Source organism: Rhodnius prolixus, unplaced genomic scaffold (assembly GCF_049639745.1).
Source record: "Rhodnius prolixus isolate KJV_2025 unplaced genomic scaffold, Rpr scaffold_5, whole genome shotgun sequence".
NCBI lineage: Eukaryota > Metazoa > Arthropoda > Insecta > Hemiptera > Reduviidae > Rhodnius > Rhodnius prolixus.
The window spans coordinates 23,029,549-23,051,302 of NW_027411624.1; the positions used below are offsets into that span (position 1 = coordinate 23,029,549).

At 28.4% G+C, this 21,754-nt stretch overlaps 1 protein-coding gene across 17 annotated transcripts in view; it reads right to left on the reverse strand.

Annotated features, from left to right (window-relative positions):
• Positions 1-5,754: 5,754 nt before the first annotated feature.
• Positions 5,755-21,754, reverse strand: part of LOC141458826 (uncharacterized) — a 559,501-nt gene continuing 543,501 nt past the window's right edge. For 12 of the 17 annotated variants that reach the window (XM_074137348.1, XM_074137347.1, XM_074137342.1 and 9 more), the window contains 8 exons: positions 21,342-21,404; positions 13,852-13,878; positions 12,669-12,722; positions 12,476-12,502; positions 12,066-12,101; positions 10,809-10,943; positions 9,039-9,192; positions 5,755-8,378 (listed from right to left, as the gene is read on the reverse strand). In XM_074137348.1, coding sequence (XP_073993449.1) covers positions 9,049-9,192; positions 10,809-10,943; positions 12,066-12,101; positions 12,476-12,502; positions 12,669-12,722; positions 13,852-13,878; positions 21,342-21,404 — 486 coding nt within the window. In that variant the 3' untranslated portion in view covers positions 5,755-8,378; positions 9,039-9,048. Of the gene's footprint in view, positions 8,379-9,038; positions 9,193-10,808; positions 10,944-12,065; positions 12,102-12,441; positions 12,503-12,668; positions 12,723-13,851; positions 13,879-21,341; positions 21,405-21,754 lie in introns of those variants that run through there. The other 5 variants (XM_074137345.1, XM_074137336.1, XM_074137340.1 and 2 more) reach the window with 5 other exon arrangements.

The following is a 21,754-nucleotide window of genomic DNA, read 5'->3' on the forward strand; positions in this document are numbered from 1 at the left end:
TGAGTGGACATATAGAAATTATGTTAAACAATCACTATTATTTTAATCGAACAGTTTTTGAAAATTTAACATGATCCTATGAACTTTTTTAATATTTTATCAATTATTTCCTTATCAATGTAACTGGATCTTTTCTACGCTTCTTTGCTTCTGAGCCCAGCACCAGAATCCATTGTAAAAACTCGAATCAAAACAATAAATAAATTCTCTCAAGAAACTATTATACATTTCAATTGAAACGGTAGTAAAATAATAACTTATATACAATTAAAATCTACGCAAAGTAGTGGCAGGCAGGTCCTCAGATATTCGCTTGGGCGGTCGTCTGCAACATTGTTTTAATCCATACAGCCGTCTAGTTTACGTTATCTGCCAATTAACAAGCATGCACTTCCTTAAAATAAAAGTAGATAAGTTTGATAGTATGAATTAATTTTTATTTTGTCTGTTGGAGATTAAATTAACATAAAAAAGAAAATAATTGTTGATGAGCGGAGATTGTAACTAATTTGTCGATGAATGAAGAAGATTCCAAATAATTCATTTATCAGTACAGTAATAAGCCTGTATGACTAACCACAAAATTAGCAATATTTATTCACTTCAACCTTTGATGATTGACAACATAGAAATAAAAAAAATAGTTTGGCTTTGAACGACGACTACACGGGTTGCTATCCAAACCATTTTTTTTCCAATTATCTTCTGGCTAAATGATTTAAAATGGAATAAACGATAACACTGGAAACTTCATAAGAAAAAATAAAGTTAAAAAAAAAACATTTAATTCCAATAGAACGATAAATAACAAAACAACTCATTTGATTCTCTTAAACAATATTTAACACCAAGAACCGTTCACTCTACTAGTACAGCACTTTAGAGTGAGCATATCCACTTCCACTCCCCCCCGCCGACAAGTTTCCCTTGGGAAATTTTAATGTATTTATTATATGCACGATAAAATAAATATTGCTGGGTTAAAGAAAATCGTTAAAATCATTTAAAATTAGCCATTTAAAATCATTTCAATTATAGGTATCACAGCTCATTTTCGTGCCATCTAGCGGCAGTTTGTAGGAACTAATATGTCTCTGGTTTTAGATTTCAGCAGTAATTTTTCTTGGTATTATATAAATTTATATAAATTCGTCTCAGAAATGTATATATGTACATATAACCGTTTTCGTGATTGTTATTAAAACAGTTGTATAAGGGTTGATCGTCAAAAAGTACTCGAAAAAAGCGTAACGTTGAAAAACACCCAACTTTAACCATTTTTTTTCTCTTTTGCTTAAAAGATAAAATTCCCAAATTTACTTTAAAATATAGAGCTTACCCACTTATATAACGTATCTTTTTACAATACATATCTATTTTGTGTACCTTTCGTCGTTTAATATACCCTTATAATTTACTTTAAACTGTAAGTTTTTGTTAAGGAGATAATTAATGTGTATGATCAACCCATGGCATTAAAATCGAACTCTGAAAGTTAGAAATAAGGAATTTTTAGGATAAAAGCTAAGATATCCCATTTTATCCCTTTTTTTCTTCAAAAACAGGCCGACCTAACCCTGGCAACTCTGGCATGAAAATCAAACTCTTGAAGTTAAAAATAAGGAGTTTCTGGTAGAACTAGCCAAGATTTTCCATTTTCCCCTTTTTTCTGAACTTCTATATCCAAAACTAGCCGTCCTAATATGATACAATCTTTGCATTAAAATATAATTCTCCACTGCTCCACTATAACTCAGAACTCAATGAGATTAGCTTATTCTTTTTTTTCTAGTTATTTTTAGGAAAAATGCTATTTAATTTTTTTTTACTAATTTTTTGCCAGTAGGTATTTGATACTTTATTGAATTATACAATAAAAATACATATCGCAAAAATAAACCTTTTATCTTCAGTATATTTTCTATTTTATACTTCTAAAGTAATCCAAAATAAAAAAAGTGAACGAAATATATTCCAGATGTAAAAGAAAGTAAAATGTAGATAACAAAAATAAAAGCAAAAGACTACCATTTTTTTTCTGGCTGACTCTGCTTTGATTGGTCAGGGCGTGGCTTACGGTACCACGACGTCATCAGATCAGACCGCCTACGTTTCACACTTTCAATTCGCCAATGGGATTAGCTCATTCTTTTTTTTAATTATTTGTAGGAAAAATACTATTTAATTTTTTTAACTAATTTTTCCCCCATTGGTATTTGATAAATTATCGATTTATGCAATAAAAATATATATCGTAAAAATGGCAAAAATGAACGTTTAACCTACAGTTTATTTACTGTTTTATACTTCTAATGTAATCCAGAATCAAAAAAGTGAACAAAATATATTCCAGATGTAAAAAAAGGTAAAATGTAGATAGAAAAAAATAAAAGTAAAAGACTACCTTTTCTTCTGGCTAACTCTGCTTTGATTGGTCAGGGCGTGGCTTACGGTATCCTGACGTCATCAGACCAGACCGCCTACGTTTCACATTTTCAACTCGCCAATGAGATTAGCCAATCGTTTTTGGTAATTATTTCTAGGAAAAATACTATTTAAATTTTTTTTTTACTAATTTTTCCGCCATAGGTATTTGACAAATTATAGAATAAAGCCATGAAAATTGATATAGTAAAAATGTCCAAAATAAATATGTTTTGAACATTATATTTCCGGTTTTATACTTCTAATGTAATGCAGAACCAAAAAAGTTAACGAAATATTATCCTGAAGTAAAAGAAAGTAAAATCTAGATAATTGAATGGAAGTGAAAGGGCACCATTTTATGTGCTGGATAACTGTGCTTTTATTGGTGAGGGAGTGGCTTACAACGTCATCAGCTACAGTCCGCCCATTTCACACATCCCGTTCGCCAATGAGATTACCCAATTCTTTTCTCTAATTATTTGTAGGAAAAATACTATTTAAATTTTTTTTACTAATTTTTCCCCCATAGGTATTTGACAAATTATAGAATAAAGCCATGAAAATTGATATAGTAAAAATGTCCAAAATAAATATGTTTTGACCATTATATTTCCGGTTTTATACTTCTAATGTAATGCAGAACTAAAAAAGTTAACGAAATATTATCCTGAAGTAAAAGAAAGTAAAATCTAGATAATTGAATGGAAGTGAAAGTGCACCATTTTATGTACTGGATAGCTGTGCTTTTATTGGTCAGGGCGTGGCTTACGGTATTCCGACGTCATCAGGCAACAATACCATTAGACCGCCTACGTTTCACACTTCCAATTCGCCAATGAGATAACCCAATTCTTTTCTCTAATTATTTCTAGGAAAAATACTATTTAAATTTTTTTTACTAATTTTTCCCCCATAGGTATTTGATAAATTATCGATTTATGCAATAAAAAATTAAAGTTATAAAAACGTTTAAAATAAAGATTTTTCCTATATTACAGTACCTGCATTTTACATTATAATGTAATAGAGAAGGAAAAAAGTTAAGATTATTGTTTATTTTATTGGGAAACGATTAAATGAAAAATTGATCATATCTTTAAAGTAAACTGCCATTTTATTTATTTGCATCAACTTCTGGTGTTAAGAAGACCCAAAGTAACCTGGACTTTCAGGCATTTTTTCGAATTAGATCTTGGTTTTTTTGGGTCAGTTGGCAACTACACTAATTAAAACATTATTTCCAAAAATAGCTGACCTAATGTCTATGATCCGACCTTAGCATAAAAATTGAACTCGGGAATTAAAATTAAGTAATTTCTGGTCAAACTAGCTAATATTTTCCATTTTTTTCTTTTCATAAACTGTCATTTCCAAAAACTAGCCCACCTAATGTGCATGATCCAACCTTGGCATAAAAATTGAACCCTGGAAGTTAAAAATAAGGAATTCCTATTAAAACTAGAAATGATTTCCTAATTCTTTCTTTTTTCTAAACTTCGACTTGTAAAATTAGTTAACTTATTGTACATAATCAAGCTCTGTCGTAAGAATTGAATTTAGAAGCAGAAAATATAAAATTTCTAGTAAAACTAGCAAAGATTTTCAATTTTTTCTGAACTTCTTTTCGGAACTAAAGTGTATTTTCAAGCTATGGCATAAGTATTGAGTTTTGGAAGTAGAAAATAAGGAGAAAATTCTAGTTAAAATAGCCAAGGCTTATTTTTTTTACCTTTCTCTCAACTTCTTCATCTTAAACTAGTCGACTTACTGTGGATTATCTAACCCCGGAATAGAAATAGAATGTTAATTAAGGAATTACTAGTAAAACTAATAAGGATTTTCCATGTTTTCCTTTAATCCTGAACTTGTACTTTCATGGAAGGCCGACCTATCGTTTATGATCAAGTTCTGGAATAAGAGTTCTGAATGCTGGAAGCAGAAAATAAGGAGTTTCTAGTAAAGATAGCAAACATTAACCACTGTGCCTAATTATTTGTTCCTCTACACCTCCAGAACTAGCCGACGCAAGGTATGTTCTCCAACCTATCATAGCAAAAGAATGTTATAGAAAGAAAACAAAGAATTTATAGTAAAACTAGCAAAGATTTTTTGTTTTTCTATTCTGTTCTGAAATTCTCAGGCCCGCGCCTTGTAATGAGCCAATTCGGAATTTTTCCATTATATTTTACCTTTTATTCATCAAAAGAAGGTTACCCTTAGTGTATACTTTAGCCTTGCTCATATAACCAGGTGACAGGACAGGAAAAAGTAGAAATCTAGACGAACTAGATGCGCCAATTCGATGTTTATTTATGAAAAGAAATTAACTGGTTAGCAGTACATTGGTTTCGAACGTGGATGCCCTGAGATGGAGTGATGTAGCTAGTAATGGATAGTATGTCTGAGACGAGAGTGCACTGCCCCAAGTGAGAAGTGCATTGAGAAGACTCCGGTTGCTAACTGACTCACTCAACACGTCGTTTTTTGTTGTTGTTTTTTTTTTTTTTAGTAAATAACAAAATTGAAGCAACTCAACTCAGTTTGAAAAATGTGTTCTAACCTCAAAATCCTTTCAATTTCAAAACAATGAAACATGAAACACACAAATTACATTTCCATAAAAAATATTTTTATTTCACATAAAAACAACATAAAAATTTGCGTATAAATTCTTACGTTTTCTTTTTGTACCTTGTGCAAAATAAGGTATACCTATATAATATATAAATTTATTTAATTAAAGAAAGAGGAAAATTCTTTCTTATTATAAACATTAGTTTATAGTTTATTAAATCTAGCGTTTCATTACTAGGATTGATTATTTTATCTAAAAACTTTTACATCTAATTTGATACTATTATTTAAAAAGAAAAAATTCTTACAAGAACTTTGTAATCAACGTCAACGTTTTTACAAGTAACTACGGTTGCTTATTACATATTTATCAATTAATTATGAATTTCGATGGTATTTGCTTTTTGATAGGCTCTTATTGTGTAGATAATTCATGGACTATTACTTTAACAATACTTTTGACTTCAAAATCTGTAGAAATTGTAACCTAATTTGTTCTAATAAGAAAGGAAAACTAGTAAACATTTAAAATTATTTTTAAATAGGATACATACTTTTTCTTTTGAAAAAGCTTGTGAGTATTAAATTATCTAATTCAGTTAAATCGTTTCTTTTATTCTCTGAATAGCTTTGCTACAATTTCATCCCTTGATTCAACAATAGAAATTATCCTGTGTAGATAATTTCTTTGCACTCTGAGATAATAGCACTTGCATTAGTATTCAAAATAAAATCTATCGAACTTTTTCAAAATAAAACTATTTTTCTACAACTAATTTTAACAAGATTAACTTTTACATTTATTACAATGTAAAGAGGAACAATTTATTGTTTAATCAATTAGTTCAATTTAACAAGTGTTTATGAAATCCAAAATGTCAACACAAATAAATTAATATTCCGTATAAATAAATTTGCCACTTATGGTAGTTTTGATTATTTAGAATTCTTTCTGTACCATTCTTAAGCCATCACCTACAACCCATTAGGAATGTTTGCAGACTAGGTAAAAGGTAGTATGAATTAAATGTGATCATGAAATCAGTGGTATAATTTTGAAGTACATAACTATTTTAAAAAAAAGAACAGTGTAAACACTAAAGGTAGCTTTCAACATTTCATTTTAGGAGAATAATTTACTTTGCCTGTTACTGAACATCTATTGTATTTTGAATCGTGTAAATTTTCGTAACATTTTGCACATTTAGACATCAACACTAATATGTACACTAAGCATTTTTGAAAAGATCTACAAATGCTAATAAAAGCATTTTAACTAAATCTAAAGAAGATTTGATATAATTTAGAATAGTATACTAGGTTTTATAATTTAGGATATAATTTAGAATATTTAACGAAATTAAATATTATTTATTATTCAGTTTTAGATTTACGGAATTATATTAATCTGAAGAAAATGTGGGATTAGGATTTATGAGCACATCTAGCGCATTTTTAAGGAGATGATAAAATTAAGTCTTGGCTTAAAATAATTTACATTATCTGACTTTATTTTTCTACAGACCTTTAGCTGCTACCCGCGGTTGCTTAAATTACTCTTTTTTTTATTAATATTCCCTCCACCTTTTGTTTTGTCATCTTGAAAATGTTAGGTACTTACACCAATAAGCATTAATTAGTAATGCAACCAAACTTATATTCCAACAATTGGGTTGTACGTTGTCGATGCCAATGACTTGAGCCCTTAAATGAAGAAAAGTCCATGAGGGCATGCTATGTTCAGTAGTTAGAATGACTAAGAAGAGCTAAAAAGTGCTTCTGAAAACAACATATGCAAATAGTATTGACTTTATCATTCCAATTATCACTATCATAAATAACCATTGCGAGATGGAGGCAAACCTTTTCATTTTTTATAGGCTGACTACAGACACAGAAATTAGCCACAATAGGTAACATTAAGCAAATCTGATCACCACACTATAGACATTTGAGGAGTTTCTTGACAAAAGATTTAAAAAAAAAAATTTTGATCAAAGAAAAATTACAAAGTTGATCTCTTAATTAAAATTAGAAATTTTAAATATTTACAGGTAAACAAATTTGTATTATGCAACTAGTTTAAAATAATTCCGAAAATTGGTAATAATGATAAACAAAATGTTACATTCTATAATTCCATGTTTATATATTGAAATATAATAAATAATTAAATCAGAGATTTGTAAAATAAAAGTTAAGTTGAATCGGTTTGACTGTTGAGGTTTAACTTCATTAATAAATAAATTTTTAACTTTAACTTCACAATTTTTTTTTGCCTCGGTGTTTTTTTAATTTTAGGGTATGAATATACAACTTAGATGTATACGCTCCATAAATTAAAATAATAAAATAAAAGAGAAAGAGCTGGAAAAGGAAAATGTACATTATTTAATACCAAGCTCGGTGATTAGTAATTTTTGAAATCAAAGCAGCAAATGAAAATAGGAAAATTAAGAATAAACATTGAAGAGGCTTTAATAAGAGAGTGAAGTTGAATTTAATGGAGATAATCCTCAACAGTTAAGGTAATTTATTTTCAATTTACTCTTTACAAAGCACTAATTTATTAATAATCTTATTTCTTATGAATATATAAATTTTGGTACAGTTTACATATTTATAAAAACTTATTGCTAAATTGAAAATGGTACTACTATTATTATTATTTACATAATATTATAAAGTATATAAAAAATTATTTTAATTTTTTTTTACAATACTTTTTTATAAATTAAATAATTATTAACATAATTTTTTAAAAAAACCTTCACGAGCATACACAAAACATTCATAATCCGTCAGACTTAATATCGATTTCTTAATATCATGGTTAATTATTCTTTGTTATTAAAAATATTCATTGCTTTATATTCAATTATTTTGCTTTTTTGTTATATTTATATTCAATATTCAAATTATTTTCTTTGTTTCAAACAATAGAATACAATTACTTAAAGCTTCACCGAATTATTTATTACTTTTTTCACAATTCTGAAAGATAAAAACTCAAAAAAACTAAATTAAAAAAAAAAATATCATTCACTTAAAAACTAAGAAAAAAATAATAGTAATTTTTGGTTTCAATAAAGACATACAGTTGATACTTTTTTTAAAAAAACAAAATTAAACAATGTCCCACAAAATGGCACCTTTTTTTTGTTAACTTTTATGGTACACCGCATAATTTACGGGAATGTTATTTTTAAATAACAAGATATCAAAATAAGATTTTCAATGGCAAAATGAAACACAACACTTTCACATAAATTTCTGTCCATTGAAACTTGTCGAAAATAATTTAATTTTTTTTAATCTATTTTGTAAGAATTTTTGTTGTCCGCCATTCAGTTATGCTCCACAGAGAATTTCTGGAACTGAACAAATTAAATTCAAATTAATAAAGAATGCTTAGGTAATGTTTTAATACACAAGGGTGTCTTTTTATAAATTAAATTGTTTTACTAGGATTGACATGAAAGTAAGTCTTCTAGCCGACATTCCGCTGAGTTTGGGGTTAGTATACCAATTATACTCATGTTTATATAACAATTAGGAAAAGTAAGGAAGTTATTTATGCAAACAATGACTCTGTCCGTCAATGCATTTTTGGCAACGAAGTTAAGGTTGAACCAACATGAAACACTAGAAAAGAAATAGAATAAAATTTATCGAATATGTAAATAAAATGCTTCGTTCTAAAATATTTTGACCGGTCTCGTCTTTTCAAGCATCCTCAGAGATAGAATAGCGTTAGTTTTGTGCAGAGAATCTTGACTTCCACCCACAAGGATTCTAACACAAGCCACTGCACTATCTTACTTTCTGTTTTAACAAATTAAATTAATATTTGAATTTCACATTGCGACTCTAATGACCTCAGATATGCCTTTACTTAATTAAAATGTAACACCACTGGCTACCTGAGTACTATTCTACAGAATTTATAAACAAATGTTAGGCCAATAAATATAATTAGAAAATAATTCAAATTCAAGCTTGTAGTTAAGCATAAACAAACTGTACAAATTGTACACCTCAATGAGATTATTTCCTGCGGTATCCATTATTCTGTGGATCAGCGTATTCCTCATAGTCTTCATCTCCGCCATCATCATAATCACCTTCGTCGATTGGATCATCCGGTGGTGGTGCAGGAGTCGACGGTGTGGTATGCACTTCCAGTAATTCCTAAATCATGCAATTATCGCAAAAGAACACAAAATAAGCAAAGTTGTTAGTCACCAACACAAAACAAGCAAAACATAAAATTACTCTTGTTAACCATTATGGACTAGTCTCCTAAATTTTCTAAATATTTTGTGATGTTACTATTTATTTTAAATATTTTGTTAAGTTTTATAATAATAAAGAAATATTTTTAACAAGAAAATGATAACAAATAAGAATGAGAACATTTGATAGCCATATTTAATTCATAATTCACAGAGTACATGTGTGTACACTTAGAGTTGAAAGTCTGTGAAAAATATTAAAACATGATCAGATTGAACCTACTAATAAGGTAAACTATGGTGTGCTGCCAAAAAACAGATTATTCCAGATGGATTTCTTTTTATTATGATTTTTTTTATATGAATATAAAAAAAGCTTCAATAGATTCTTTTGATGTTTACCTATTTGGTTATTGGTTTAAATCTTTGGTAAAAACCTCTTCTCTCATTTACCTTTTCTTTTATAATCATAACCTTACTGCTTTAAAGTTACTACACTGTGTTTTTGAGAATTAAAACAATAATTTAATAATTATGAAGAAAAAGAAGAGGTGTTTAAAATTGTTCACTACCAATAACCAAACAGGCAAAAACCAGAGGAGAGAATTAATATTATACTATATACAGGCCAAAGTATGCTGCGGATGGCCTTATTAGGCCGAAACTTCCTATAAAAATGTAGGTAGAGGAGTTCATCTACCAATCAAGGATCTATGAATAACACTAGAATAATACTCAAGGTCAAATCGAATGCAGATGGATTGTTTGATCGCCAGAGTATTTTAAATCAATTTGGTTACTAAAATAATGATTGCAGCAAACCACCACTTCTTCGGAGACAGTTCTTCTAACTTGATTAAAACTGATACAGCAAATTCCAGTAGTATTTCAGCTGTTAAGAGCCTACTTTTGCAACTGATATCATGTATCATTTTAACGAGCCATGCCGTTTGATAAACAAGTTTCCAAATAAAGACTTCTTTTAAGAACCTACTCTAAGCAAAGACTTTCAGCGAAAGTTATTTTCAGATATCCCAATTTCTTAATAATGGTTGGAAATATGTTTTTTTTTTATTATTCCACATTTTTATGAGTGTTCAGGTCAATCCTTTCAAATAAAAACTTTTTCTACAAAGTTTTACTTTTTGAGTTTTATGGATTCATCTCAAATGCATCTCTTCAGTGACTTTTCTTGTTTAGTAAATAGCCAATGACAATTTGCAAATGAGGAACATAACAGAGAGCTCTTTTAGACAGTGAAGATTTTTCTAAAAAGCAGTACACTTATCGTACAATTCATTTGCTTTTAAGTACGCATCATTTGAAGAATACTGTGAAACTTTAACGCTACAAGGAAACAACCACATAATTTTAAGACAAAAAGTTAACTATCCAGATTTGAAGAAACAAAAAAAAAATTAAAATTGTGCTCAGTTAATAAGAAGCATCACTTTTATTGTTAGATTTTGTGAGCTAATATGATTTAAATATGTATACATGTGTCATTATTTAGTAAACTTCAATACTGATATTTACAACAAATTTACAGTGTGAAAAACTCAGTAAATCTACCTTAGGCGGCCTCCATCCACATCCGGGCAGCGGTAACCCGTCCGGACCTATCGGGCAGGGAGCGTCCAGTCCTGGAACACCTTGGTCACCTTTATCTCCTCTGTCACCTTTCCTTCCTCGTTTACCTATCGGGCCCTGCAATATAAAAATAGATTTTATTATAGCATCATTACTAGCTACAGAGAAAGATGATATTAAAATTCATATAATGTTCTGTATGAATCTAAATAAAAAGATTAGGCAATAAAAATTGTGAGCTTACTGGAACTCGGTACGACTTGGTATTATTGAAATGTAAGCATATTTTAAAGTATCACCTAGATGAAGCCTGAGGTTCCCTGACACTTTGATGACATTATCAGTTATTAGCTGTTCAAAAACTTTAAGAGGTTAAGCTACTCGATTGTTATTCAATTACGTTTGACAATTGTAACGTTTATCAACCTAGACCATTTTTATTGCAAATTCTGCCACTTTCTATAACATGAAAGTATATGAATGAACAGGAACAACGATGAATATACAGGTTTCGTGACCGTAAATTGTTAAACTAAGGATTCAAGATTGACGAGGAATCGGTCAAATAAAAAACAAACTCGTCTTTTTGCCAACATTTCGACAAAAATATTGTCTTTTTCAGGGCGTGGCTATGCGGGTTGGTTGAAATTGAACAGAAACTGAAAGTAACTGGAGTTTCTGAAACTCAACCAACCCGCATAGCCACGCGCTGAAGAAGGCAATATATTTGTCGAAACGTTGGCAAAAAGACGAGTTTGTTTTTTATTTGACCGATTTCTCGTCGATCTTCAATCCTAAGTTTAATTTTTACAACGTTAATGCCCGTATAATTAGTAATAATCGCAATTTTAAAACATCATGTTCATGAAGAATCTTGCTTCATTTCTCTCGTAGCAATCGAAGTTTATTTGTAATGAAATGTAAGTATTGTTACCGCCACGGTTAGAGAATACTGTTTATGTCACACTCATCAGACAACCTTCCTGCAAGAAAACAGTGGTGTAAATTTAAAAATTGGGCTTAAAGATGACATAATTACTCTTAAAATTTAATTCCATCCGTTACAGAATAATGAATGTTTAAATGAGTGTGTTAGAAGCTCAGATAACGCGTTTCAAAAAAAGTTAAAAATCTCCAAACAAGATTGACATTGGACTTCTAAAAATTGAAATTGCCACAACCTTGTGAGAAAATTATTTTTAAAATTAAGAGAAGTTATAAGATAACAAAATTACTTACTGGTTCACCTTTCTGACCCCTATCCCCTTTAGGTCCCTGTAAAAGAAGCCTTATGTGAATGAATACATGCCAGTGTGCATTAACAAAAATGAATCGCATTTTTCCTTTATTTATATACAGACACCAACAAAGCAAAATTCAAAAAGGGACTAAAAAAAGAAGAAGAAGAAAACAAGATTGAAAACAAAATTGATCCATACAGCATTTTTGAAGCTTCCATTATTATTATTTTGAAATAGAAATATATAAGTATCATGCAAGTGGGATAGCTTATAATTCGGGGATTGAAAAAGGAATTCTATGAACTTTTTGTTAACAGTATCAACATAAAAAAACAATACGTTAATAAAATTTTAGTAAGGACAATAAATATTACTGATTGAATTGTTAATGATGTTAGAAGGTTCTACCTCGGAGCCTGGGATTCCATCAGTACCCTATAAAAAAGAGAGAAAGGTTTGGCATTAAACAAAGCTATTGATTAGTATAGAATATTAATTTGATTAATTAGAGGAACAATTTTTAAAATTTTAATTAAGCATTCTAATTAAGCTGTATAAAAAGTAAGTTATCAAAAGACACAGATAGCAGTTGGACACATACAGGTAGGCCTGGATCACCGCGTTCTCCTTTAGCCCCTGGTTCACCTTGACCACCCTAAAATAAGAAAGCATTATTGGGTAGCGTTCGAACATGTTATAATTAGTGATTAAATAGAAACCATACTCAAAATATTTGGAAATGTTGCAGTAATTTGACAAGCAGAGGAAATTTCAGCAGAAAGAACTCGCAATAGTCATTTTTAATTATTTATTTTTTCTACTGTCACCTACTGTTTTGTGTTAACACTTTTTTAAAAAAAGGTAATTCCTTTTTATAAAAAATTAAAGTTTCTAACTCCAATATCCGCTATAGAATGTTTAGATTCATATTCCTTCAGGGTTATAAAAAATATTTCTTCCTTCTTTACTTACTGTTACTTCTCTGTGATTAATATGGTTACCCTGGCAAAAATAGTTTGGACAGACAAAGTTTCTCACCATTTAAATTATGAGAAATAGTGTTTAACGCATGATCCTTCAAAATGGCAAGAATTTACTGACAATTGGTTTATTCAGTATCTTTAAAGATTGATTGATAATCAACTTAGACCCAACATTAAAGAGAAAGAGAAAAGTGGATGGTCTTCATTCCCAAATTGGGAAGGAATGGACTATTCAGTCTCTTAAGGCATACAGACCTGCCACTATTACACATCTCTTTTTAGGGTCTGTGGAAAGATTGGTCGATAGGTACATTACTGATGGTTCTCTAAGGAATCTCCCTAGCAATGAATTGTTTTGCCAGGTAGGATAAAATCTACACTTGAGATTAAGAAATAAGCCTTAAGCGAATAGAGTAAATTATCCTTTGTTGCTCTAGAAGGCTCCGCTCGAGGGAAAATATGTAAGAACTTTAATTTATTAATTGGATAAGTTTCTATTTCAAGTGTACAATTAGATTTCTTACGGTAAGCCTTTTCCGGACGACTTCTTTAATATTTTTTGAATGTACACAAAATAAACAAGGAATGGTAACTTCTCAGATAGTTACAAAAGAAAAATTCAATTGACCAAGTTTGAATTCTGGTTGCAAAACTGAATCACAACGTTATTAAAACAACTGCTATAAAAAAAAAGAAGCTAAGCTTATACCTCGCAGAATCAAAAGCTAAAAACCGATAAATAAATTGAATTAACTGCAACATAACCAAAAATAATGTTCCACATGATGTAAACAAACTTACTTTCATGCCGTCAAGTCCAGGGGGACCCTGGAAAATGAAACAAATTATGTTATTTCTATAATTATAAATTTATTTCTTAAAAATTGAAAATAAATCATGCCAAAATTGATAATCTAAAATTTTGTTCTTGAATTAATAAAGAAATGAGAGTTAACTTAATATAAAAGACAGAAAATAATAGATAATTTAAAATAATAAATTTCACGAAAAAAAATAATAAAAAATCTTGTTCAATGCCTAAGGTTTTACAAGTAAAATGTTTTGCAACTCGCAATTACCATATTTCAATAAAAAAATATTAAAATTAAGTAATTAAATGTACTTGAATATTTATTTCACGTTTTATCTCCAATAAACACTAATTTTTCACCAGTGCGTAAGAACAGATAGTAAGATTATGTCATTAACCAAAGGTTGGTTTAGGTATTTAGAAATATTTTTTGTTTTAGTTCGTAATTTCTTGAAAATGAAAGTTTCATAGTTACAGAGGAACGTTTAAATTTATGTAAAATGGTCTTCTATCAAAAACTAGTCTCCCATTCAGTCTGTTGTATATACACTTCAACATTTTTAAGAAAACTTTTTTAAGTTAAAAAAAACTCGTGTTATTTTATTTTACTTTTACTCCATTGCTATAACTGACGCAAAAAAAAAAGAAGTTTAAACGAATGAGTAAAATGTTTTACAACTGTTCACCATTTCTAGTCAAGGCAACTTTAATCAACTTCAAGTATGGAAAAATGCCACTTTACTCCTACAACTAATTTTAGCCAAAATTACGGACGAAAAGAAATTTTCTTAATAAAATAAATAAATAAAAAGAGTATACATATGCTTACCAATAAATAAAAACTAGATTAAGGATTAAAATAAATAAAATTCGTTCAAAAACCATGCATCAGCACAAAAAAAGAGAGCTTTTATTTGAAGAAATTAAAATGATTTGGGAAATGTGCTTTTTTATATAAAGGAAAAGAACAAGAAAAACTAAAAATATTTTTTAATTATTGTTTATTAGTCGTATGAGATTTTTTTTGTTTTTATTTTGGAACAGCCATGCTCTCTGAAAATTTAAATATAAATAGATAAATAAATAAAAGAAGCAAAAACAGACATGCAAGCGTGATTTAAATTCAGGTACTAATAATAATAACAATAATGAATACCTTTTAAGATAAGTACTTTTTTGTAAGGAAATTTTCGATTTGATGTGCGATGCTGGTAAATTAAGTACGAAGTAGCATTTATTAAAAAAAAAAACTTACAAAATGGTTAGTTATTTAGCTAATTAAAATACTTTTCTTTTTTTTTTTTTTTAAAAAAAAAGGAATCAAGGTGATAAAAATAAAATTATACTGCAAAATGTAAATCAATAAATAAATGAAAAGAAATTGAGAAAAAAAAAAATTGTTATCTTTTCTGGACAATAATAACTAAACTTTTTATTGTTCACATTTAAATACCATCCACATACATAAGAGTTGTTTTTTAAACATATTTATATATATATTTTTGTATTTGTGTATATATATAAACTTCAATTATCATTAAACGGCAGTATTAGTACCAAATTATTTATTATATTACAAATACATTTTTTTTGCTTTCAATGGAATTATTATTAAATAATAATAATACTATAATATACATAATTCTTTCTGTTAGTTTATTTCTTTACAATTTTTCCAGTAAATACAAATGTGGGCAGAGTACACAATATTTCTGTACTGGTTTAGATTTAGGACTCTGCCCAATTCTTTGGATTTTTTGAATATAATTTGACCAGCCCGAATTTAACTTAATTTTGGGCAGCACAATAAATATAACTAATAAATCATTTAAAAAAATTTTAATTTATTTAAATGTTTATGGGATTATTTAAGTCATCTTTAAACATTTCTTTTCAGTGTCCAAAATAAACAAAAGGTTTTATGAATATTTTTTTTTAATTCATTTTTATTGTTCTTTTTCTTCTGTTTTTTGTTTTAATTTTTTCATTAACCAATATTTCCATAAATAAACCACACAGATTACACACGCAGATAATTATAAAAGTAAATAAGAAGAATTAAATTAAAAAAAAACGATTTCCCGGTAACTTATTAATGAAAAAGAAATATTAACAAAAATTAAGGAAAAAAGAGAGTTTTAAACTATTTTTAAAGACTAAGTCACACTTTAATATTAAGAGAAAAAGAAAAAAAGATGGGATAAAGGTATTTCTAATTAAAAAATTAATATCTCCAATTTTAACTATGCCTCAAGACATTTTAGTTTTATGAAAACATAATTATGAAACCCAAATCCTGCTTCTCTGAGAAATATATTTTAAAGATCTGCCGTCAACTTTAGAGTCGAAAAATTGTTGTGTGGAATCAATATCTGGAATTATTCGGGTCGCATCTATTCCTCATTGTTTACTCCAACCTTCCGGTAGAGCCTGTAACTCGTAAAAAGTAAGATTTCCTCGAATTGCCTTTTAAACATCAATTCCGCTCATCATTTCCATCTAAAAGTAATGCCATTTTTTTCAGGAGGACTTTACGTCCAACTAACGAACATTAGGTGTCGTGACAGATCATTTCCAACTAGCTGCACCATTTCAGCTCATTCAACGCTTAGTTAAGATGACAACATCGGCTTTATGGGGACGGAAGAGATAGGGAAATCAAGGAGCATGCTTATTTTAAGAGCACTTTCCCTCTATTGAAAATCGACCGCTGATTAGTTTCTAGTATTGAAGCTAAAACAAAACTTCAATGTTTATCAGAAGACTGCGCTGCTCACTATACAAATTATGAAAACCCGTGAATTAGGAACAAATCTGATCATGATTCTGTGATTCTGGACCAGTTAGTGAATGGTTTTAGGTGAAAGTATAGAAAACATTTCAGTAGGTAAAAATTAAAATGTTACTATTCCCTCATTCTGCATCCACCAAATTGTTACAAACAAGCAGCGTGAAATATTAAGCAGAATATTCAGCGCATCTGAATAGTCATAATCAGAGGTAGGTTATTGAACTGTATCTTAATGATTATTTTCTGGTAAAATTGTGCAAATTATATTTGATTCTTTTTGATAAGTGAATCAATCAATCTGGATCTAAAAACAATTTGGAATTATTTTTCGTAATACACAAATTTTACATTCTACTACAATCAATGATATAACTAAACGATATGATCACGCTGACTTATGGAATTACAATCTTAGTCCATACAAAGAGTGTAAAGGTTAATCTCTTTTTAATTTTTTGAAAAATCTGTAATGTCTTCAAAAAAAGGGGTGGACATAAAGAGTTGAAAAATTCAAGTCGAGTTTAATCAGCTATAATAAAGAATCGTCTCCATTTGAGAGTTTCGTCGGTCAGGGCAGGATTTACTACAAGTGGGGCATTGCGTGAATTGACTCGGAAGAAATTCAACTAAATTGTTGAATTCCAGATTGTTATAAACAGATAATGAAAAATGGCAGAAGATGAGTATGCGGGACAGCTTTTTAAAGCAACCAGCAATGAATTCAACTAAATTATTCATTTAAATTAAATTGCTCAACTGAAATTATGAAAATTAATTTCTATCAGAGGAAAAGAACTTTAACTGTTAGTTACTACAAAAGGAATAACAAGTTATTGTTCAGTAAAGTTTCTAGCTTTTCAGAGAATTTAGACCGAATGATTTTTATTCAAAAACTTTCCTATATCGTTGATATATATTAAAAACCTATATATAAAAAAAAGAAAAATCTGCATTTAATAATTATTTTTAGATTGAAACGATTTAGTTTAATGACAATATTTCAGTTCTCAGTTCTGACAGTTTTCAACTTAATTTAAGCCACTCTGAAATCTCAGACAAATCTTTCAAATATAAAAATTGGTATTCTTTTTTATGCACATCAGAAATAATTAAAACTAGTAATAAGAAATAGTAAAAGTTATTAAAAAAATGAAATAACAAAATAGAAACTTTGTTCCATTTATAAAATACAACTATTAATTTTCTAAATACAATAATTATATATAAACTATTTACATATTAAAATAATAATAAATAAGAAAACATTTTACAAGATGGATGGATTCTTACGAGACACAGACAAAATGATTAAAAGTAATAGGACTAACAATTGAATGGAATTGAAAACAATGATTCTTTCATCTTTTTTTTTGTGTAAACACCTACATTTTAATTATATCTCTATTTTGTTTACCTTTCTTCGGAGATCAAATTATTTCTTTCATTTTCATTACATTTACTTTAAAAAATAAAAATCAAAGAGGTAGATTACTTACGATGTTAAATGTTAAAATGTACATATTTATATATTTAATTGTAGATTAATTACCTATTTTACTTTTTTAAAATTTCTAATGTATTTTTAGGATTTATTATTTTTTTTCATGAAGAAATAAAAAGGTTCTCTAAAATCTATGGAATTTTTCAATAACTATTCCCAACTTTTGTAAATAATATTTTTACAAATTTATTCACGAAATTTGATCAAAAAAAGAAAAAAAGTTGAATATAGGGGATGGCGCTTTGCAGACTGCATAACCGAAATTCACTAGGAATTTAGCGCTAAATAAAATGTTTAGTATTTTTGTTGAAGTATGATTGTTTAAAATAAAGTAAAAAATTGAGATCGTTCTATGGAGATATAGTCATACTCAATAAAAACGTCTTTCCTCCAATCGTGAAGCATAGACAGTGATGTCTGTACAAGAGAACACTGTTCAGAGGTCGGGAGTCTACTAAAAAAGCTCCGGCCGCCTTAGATGTTAACGTGCTTTGAAAAAATAATAAATAACATATATAACGCTTCACTAGATGTTGGTAATATTGCAAAATATTTCGGGTTGAAATGCTCCTTTTTAAAACTAATTCAGTTTTTTACAAAATTGGGAATTACAGAAAACATTGAATAAACATATTTATTGCCATAAACACACATAATCTCTTGGGTACAAAAATAGTGAAACAAGAGTAAATAAACATGCCTATACTTTACAATAAATTCGATTACTTCAGTTACAGTGAATCAAAATTTGAAGTTAATTTCTAATTTTCTTTAATGAAAGTCACAAAACAATACCTAAACATATATTAATATATTAGGAGTAAAAAAAACAAATTTTTTTAGTCATTTATTTATTTTTTACCGTATCATCAAACGGAGAAAAACTAGAGACAAGAATGTATTTTTTGATTGCACATTAAATGCGCATTTGCATCCAATATTGATGTCAAACTACTGTTTACAATCACTTCAACATTTCAAAAAATATTGCAATAAGTCAGGAAAAGAAGGGATTCTGGATCCTAGCAAATTAAATTCCCAAATAATAATATATGGCTCCTCCATTCATCTGCTAAATTTTAACAGAACTTTTCACTTAAAAAGTTTGTATTAAAACTTTATACCGTTTGTGTTAAACTTGTGAAAAATCAATAAGAAGATTTGATATTGAATATTTGAAAATTGATAAAAATAAAGCGGGAAATAGAAATTGTACGCGATGTTAATCCGCTACATAGCATTTAAATCACGCTCTCCCTCTATATCTTTTTTGATCAAACTTCGTAATTGTTGAAAAATACTACAAAGTAACAATGTAATAAAAGTAAAACAGAGAAAATCAAAATTTTTTTAGTTTTATAAGAAAATAATAACAAATAAATAAGAGGATTTACAAAACGTTTTCTTCATTTAAAGAATTATGAATTTTTTTTCTTCTAATTTCAGTCTTTTTACGGAAATTAATCTTTCCTCCAGTAATACCATTCAAAAAGAAAAGTTTTTCATTATTTGATTATTCTTTTTTTTTTATTTTTTATTTTAAATGAATAATTTTAATTATATTATAAATAAAGTACTTCATTATAAAGTTAATATAATTATTAAAATTCGCATACACAATGCACCATCTGTTGTTAGTCCATTTGTAAATTCAACCACTTAAGTGTTTTTCTTAATTTTTATTTAAAAAAAATAAAATAAAAAATGCTATCATACACTTATAAAAACAAAATTAAATCTCTTAATTACTATATAAAAAAAACTTTATATATATTCACAAATCCTGTTCATAGAAATACATAATAGAAAAAAATGTACAATATATATTATTTAAAAAATTTAAAAAAACTTGATTTAAGTTCCAATGGTATGTTGATCAAGACATTTTATCACGCTTAAAATTCTTAAAGTTCTTAAAGTGCTGTAAAATGGTACTTTTCTAATCTATTAATCGCCATAGCTACTGCAAAACAATATTGGGATTCACTAGTGGACTGCATAGCTTACAAACTAAATCCCGCCATTCCCCTTTCTCTCTTGTCACAGTATTGTGGCGACATTCTAAAGAAAAATGTTTATAGAAAGGTGATAATTGATATTTTAACGTAGAAAAATAATTCCTCGATTTGAAAAAGGAGTATTGGCCTTACTAAATCCATCTAATCCATCCATCTATCTAAATCCATCTCACGAATAAGAAAGGGGAATTTAAATCTAAAGTTACTTAAAAAAACAATAAACCCCACTCCGTGAACACTTCAATATGAAAAACAAAATAATTCCAAGAACATCTTGATTGAGTAAATCATAAAATAAGATAAACAAAATGATCTGTAAAATTTTCTGAAAATATTAATAACAGTATGTGAAAAATGGACAAATTCGAAACAACTTTATGCGCAATATCATACTTTGACGTTTCACATTCTGACTTATTCTATCAAACAATACCATTTCTAAACAGAAACGGATTGAAGTAGATGTGAAATTCTCAACACAAAAATTCGAAAAAAAAAAAAAAAACGAAAATCAGAAAACCGGTCCGGATAACAAAACATGCATGTTAGAATGGATGAAAACCCTAAGATTTCTTCAGTATTCAACGGGCACCTTTAATATTTATAGGACGTGATAAAATGTCGAGAGAATGAATGCAACATGGAACCATGGTACTTACTAGAAAATATGGCAGGACTTACTGCATACCATTTTTTTTTTTTTTTTTTTACTTTTTTTAGCTTTATTTATTTTTGTTTTCATTTTTGCGAGTATGTTATATGTATATATTTATATATAATTTTTATTTATATTCTTTATTCATTTTTAAAAAATAGCCCTATCTAGCAGCTATATGTACAAAAGGGAATATTTATATCTTATTTATATTTATAATATTTATATAAAGTGGTAAATGTTAGTTGAACTAGAAGATAATAAATTCAAAATAAGTTAAAATTAAGGAAAAAGGAGTTAGAATCAGGGATGGAAACTGCTTGAATTTTGAAAAACATATTAGGGGGGGGGGGAACGAATAAAAATTAAATTTAGTTAGTCGGTTAGTTAAAAATTGTAATGAAAATTGCAGGTTTTTAATTAATTGTTGGCTTTGTTTGTTTTTGTTTTTTAATTATTAAAAATCAACTTTTTTATTTTGTTTGGATTTGTTTCTATGAGTAGACAGGCCTTACCATTAGTCCCGGTTTGCCCACAACACCAGGCACACCTGATTCTCCTCTTAAACCCATCGGGCCCTGGAAAATTATAAAATGAAAAGACAACACAAGAGTCAAATAACATTATAATAACATCTAGTAGTATGCAGTAAAAGAGAAAAGAATAAGTTATTAGAGTGTACAGAATGCGGGTATCTGCGCAGTGCTGAATAATATCAGCGATATTATCTGCCGCAGAGTACAGTTTTTCGAAAACAAATCACGAATTTTCTTAAATAGCACTAATAGAATTCAATCTAGATCTTCAGGAACCGAAGAGAACAAATACATAATCACACAAACTAAAGCAAACTTCTTGAGCAAATTAGCAAAGAGTTCACGGAGATTTCATTCAAGTCTGCGGAAAATAATGTTATCTATATATTAGC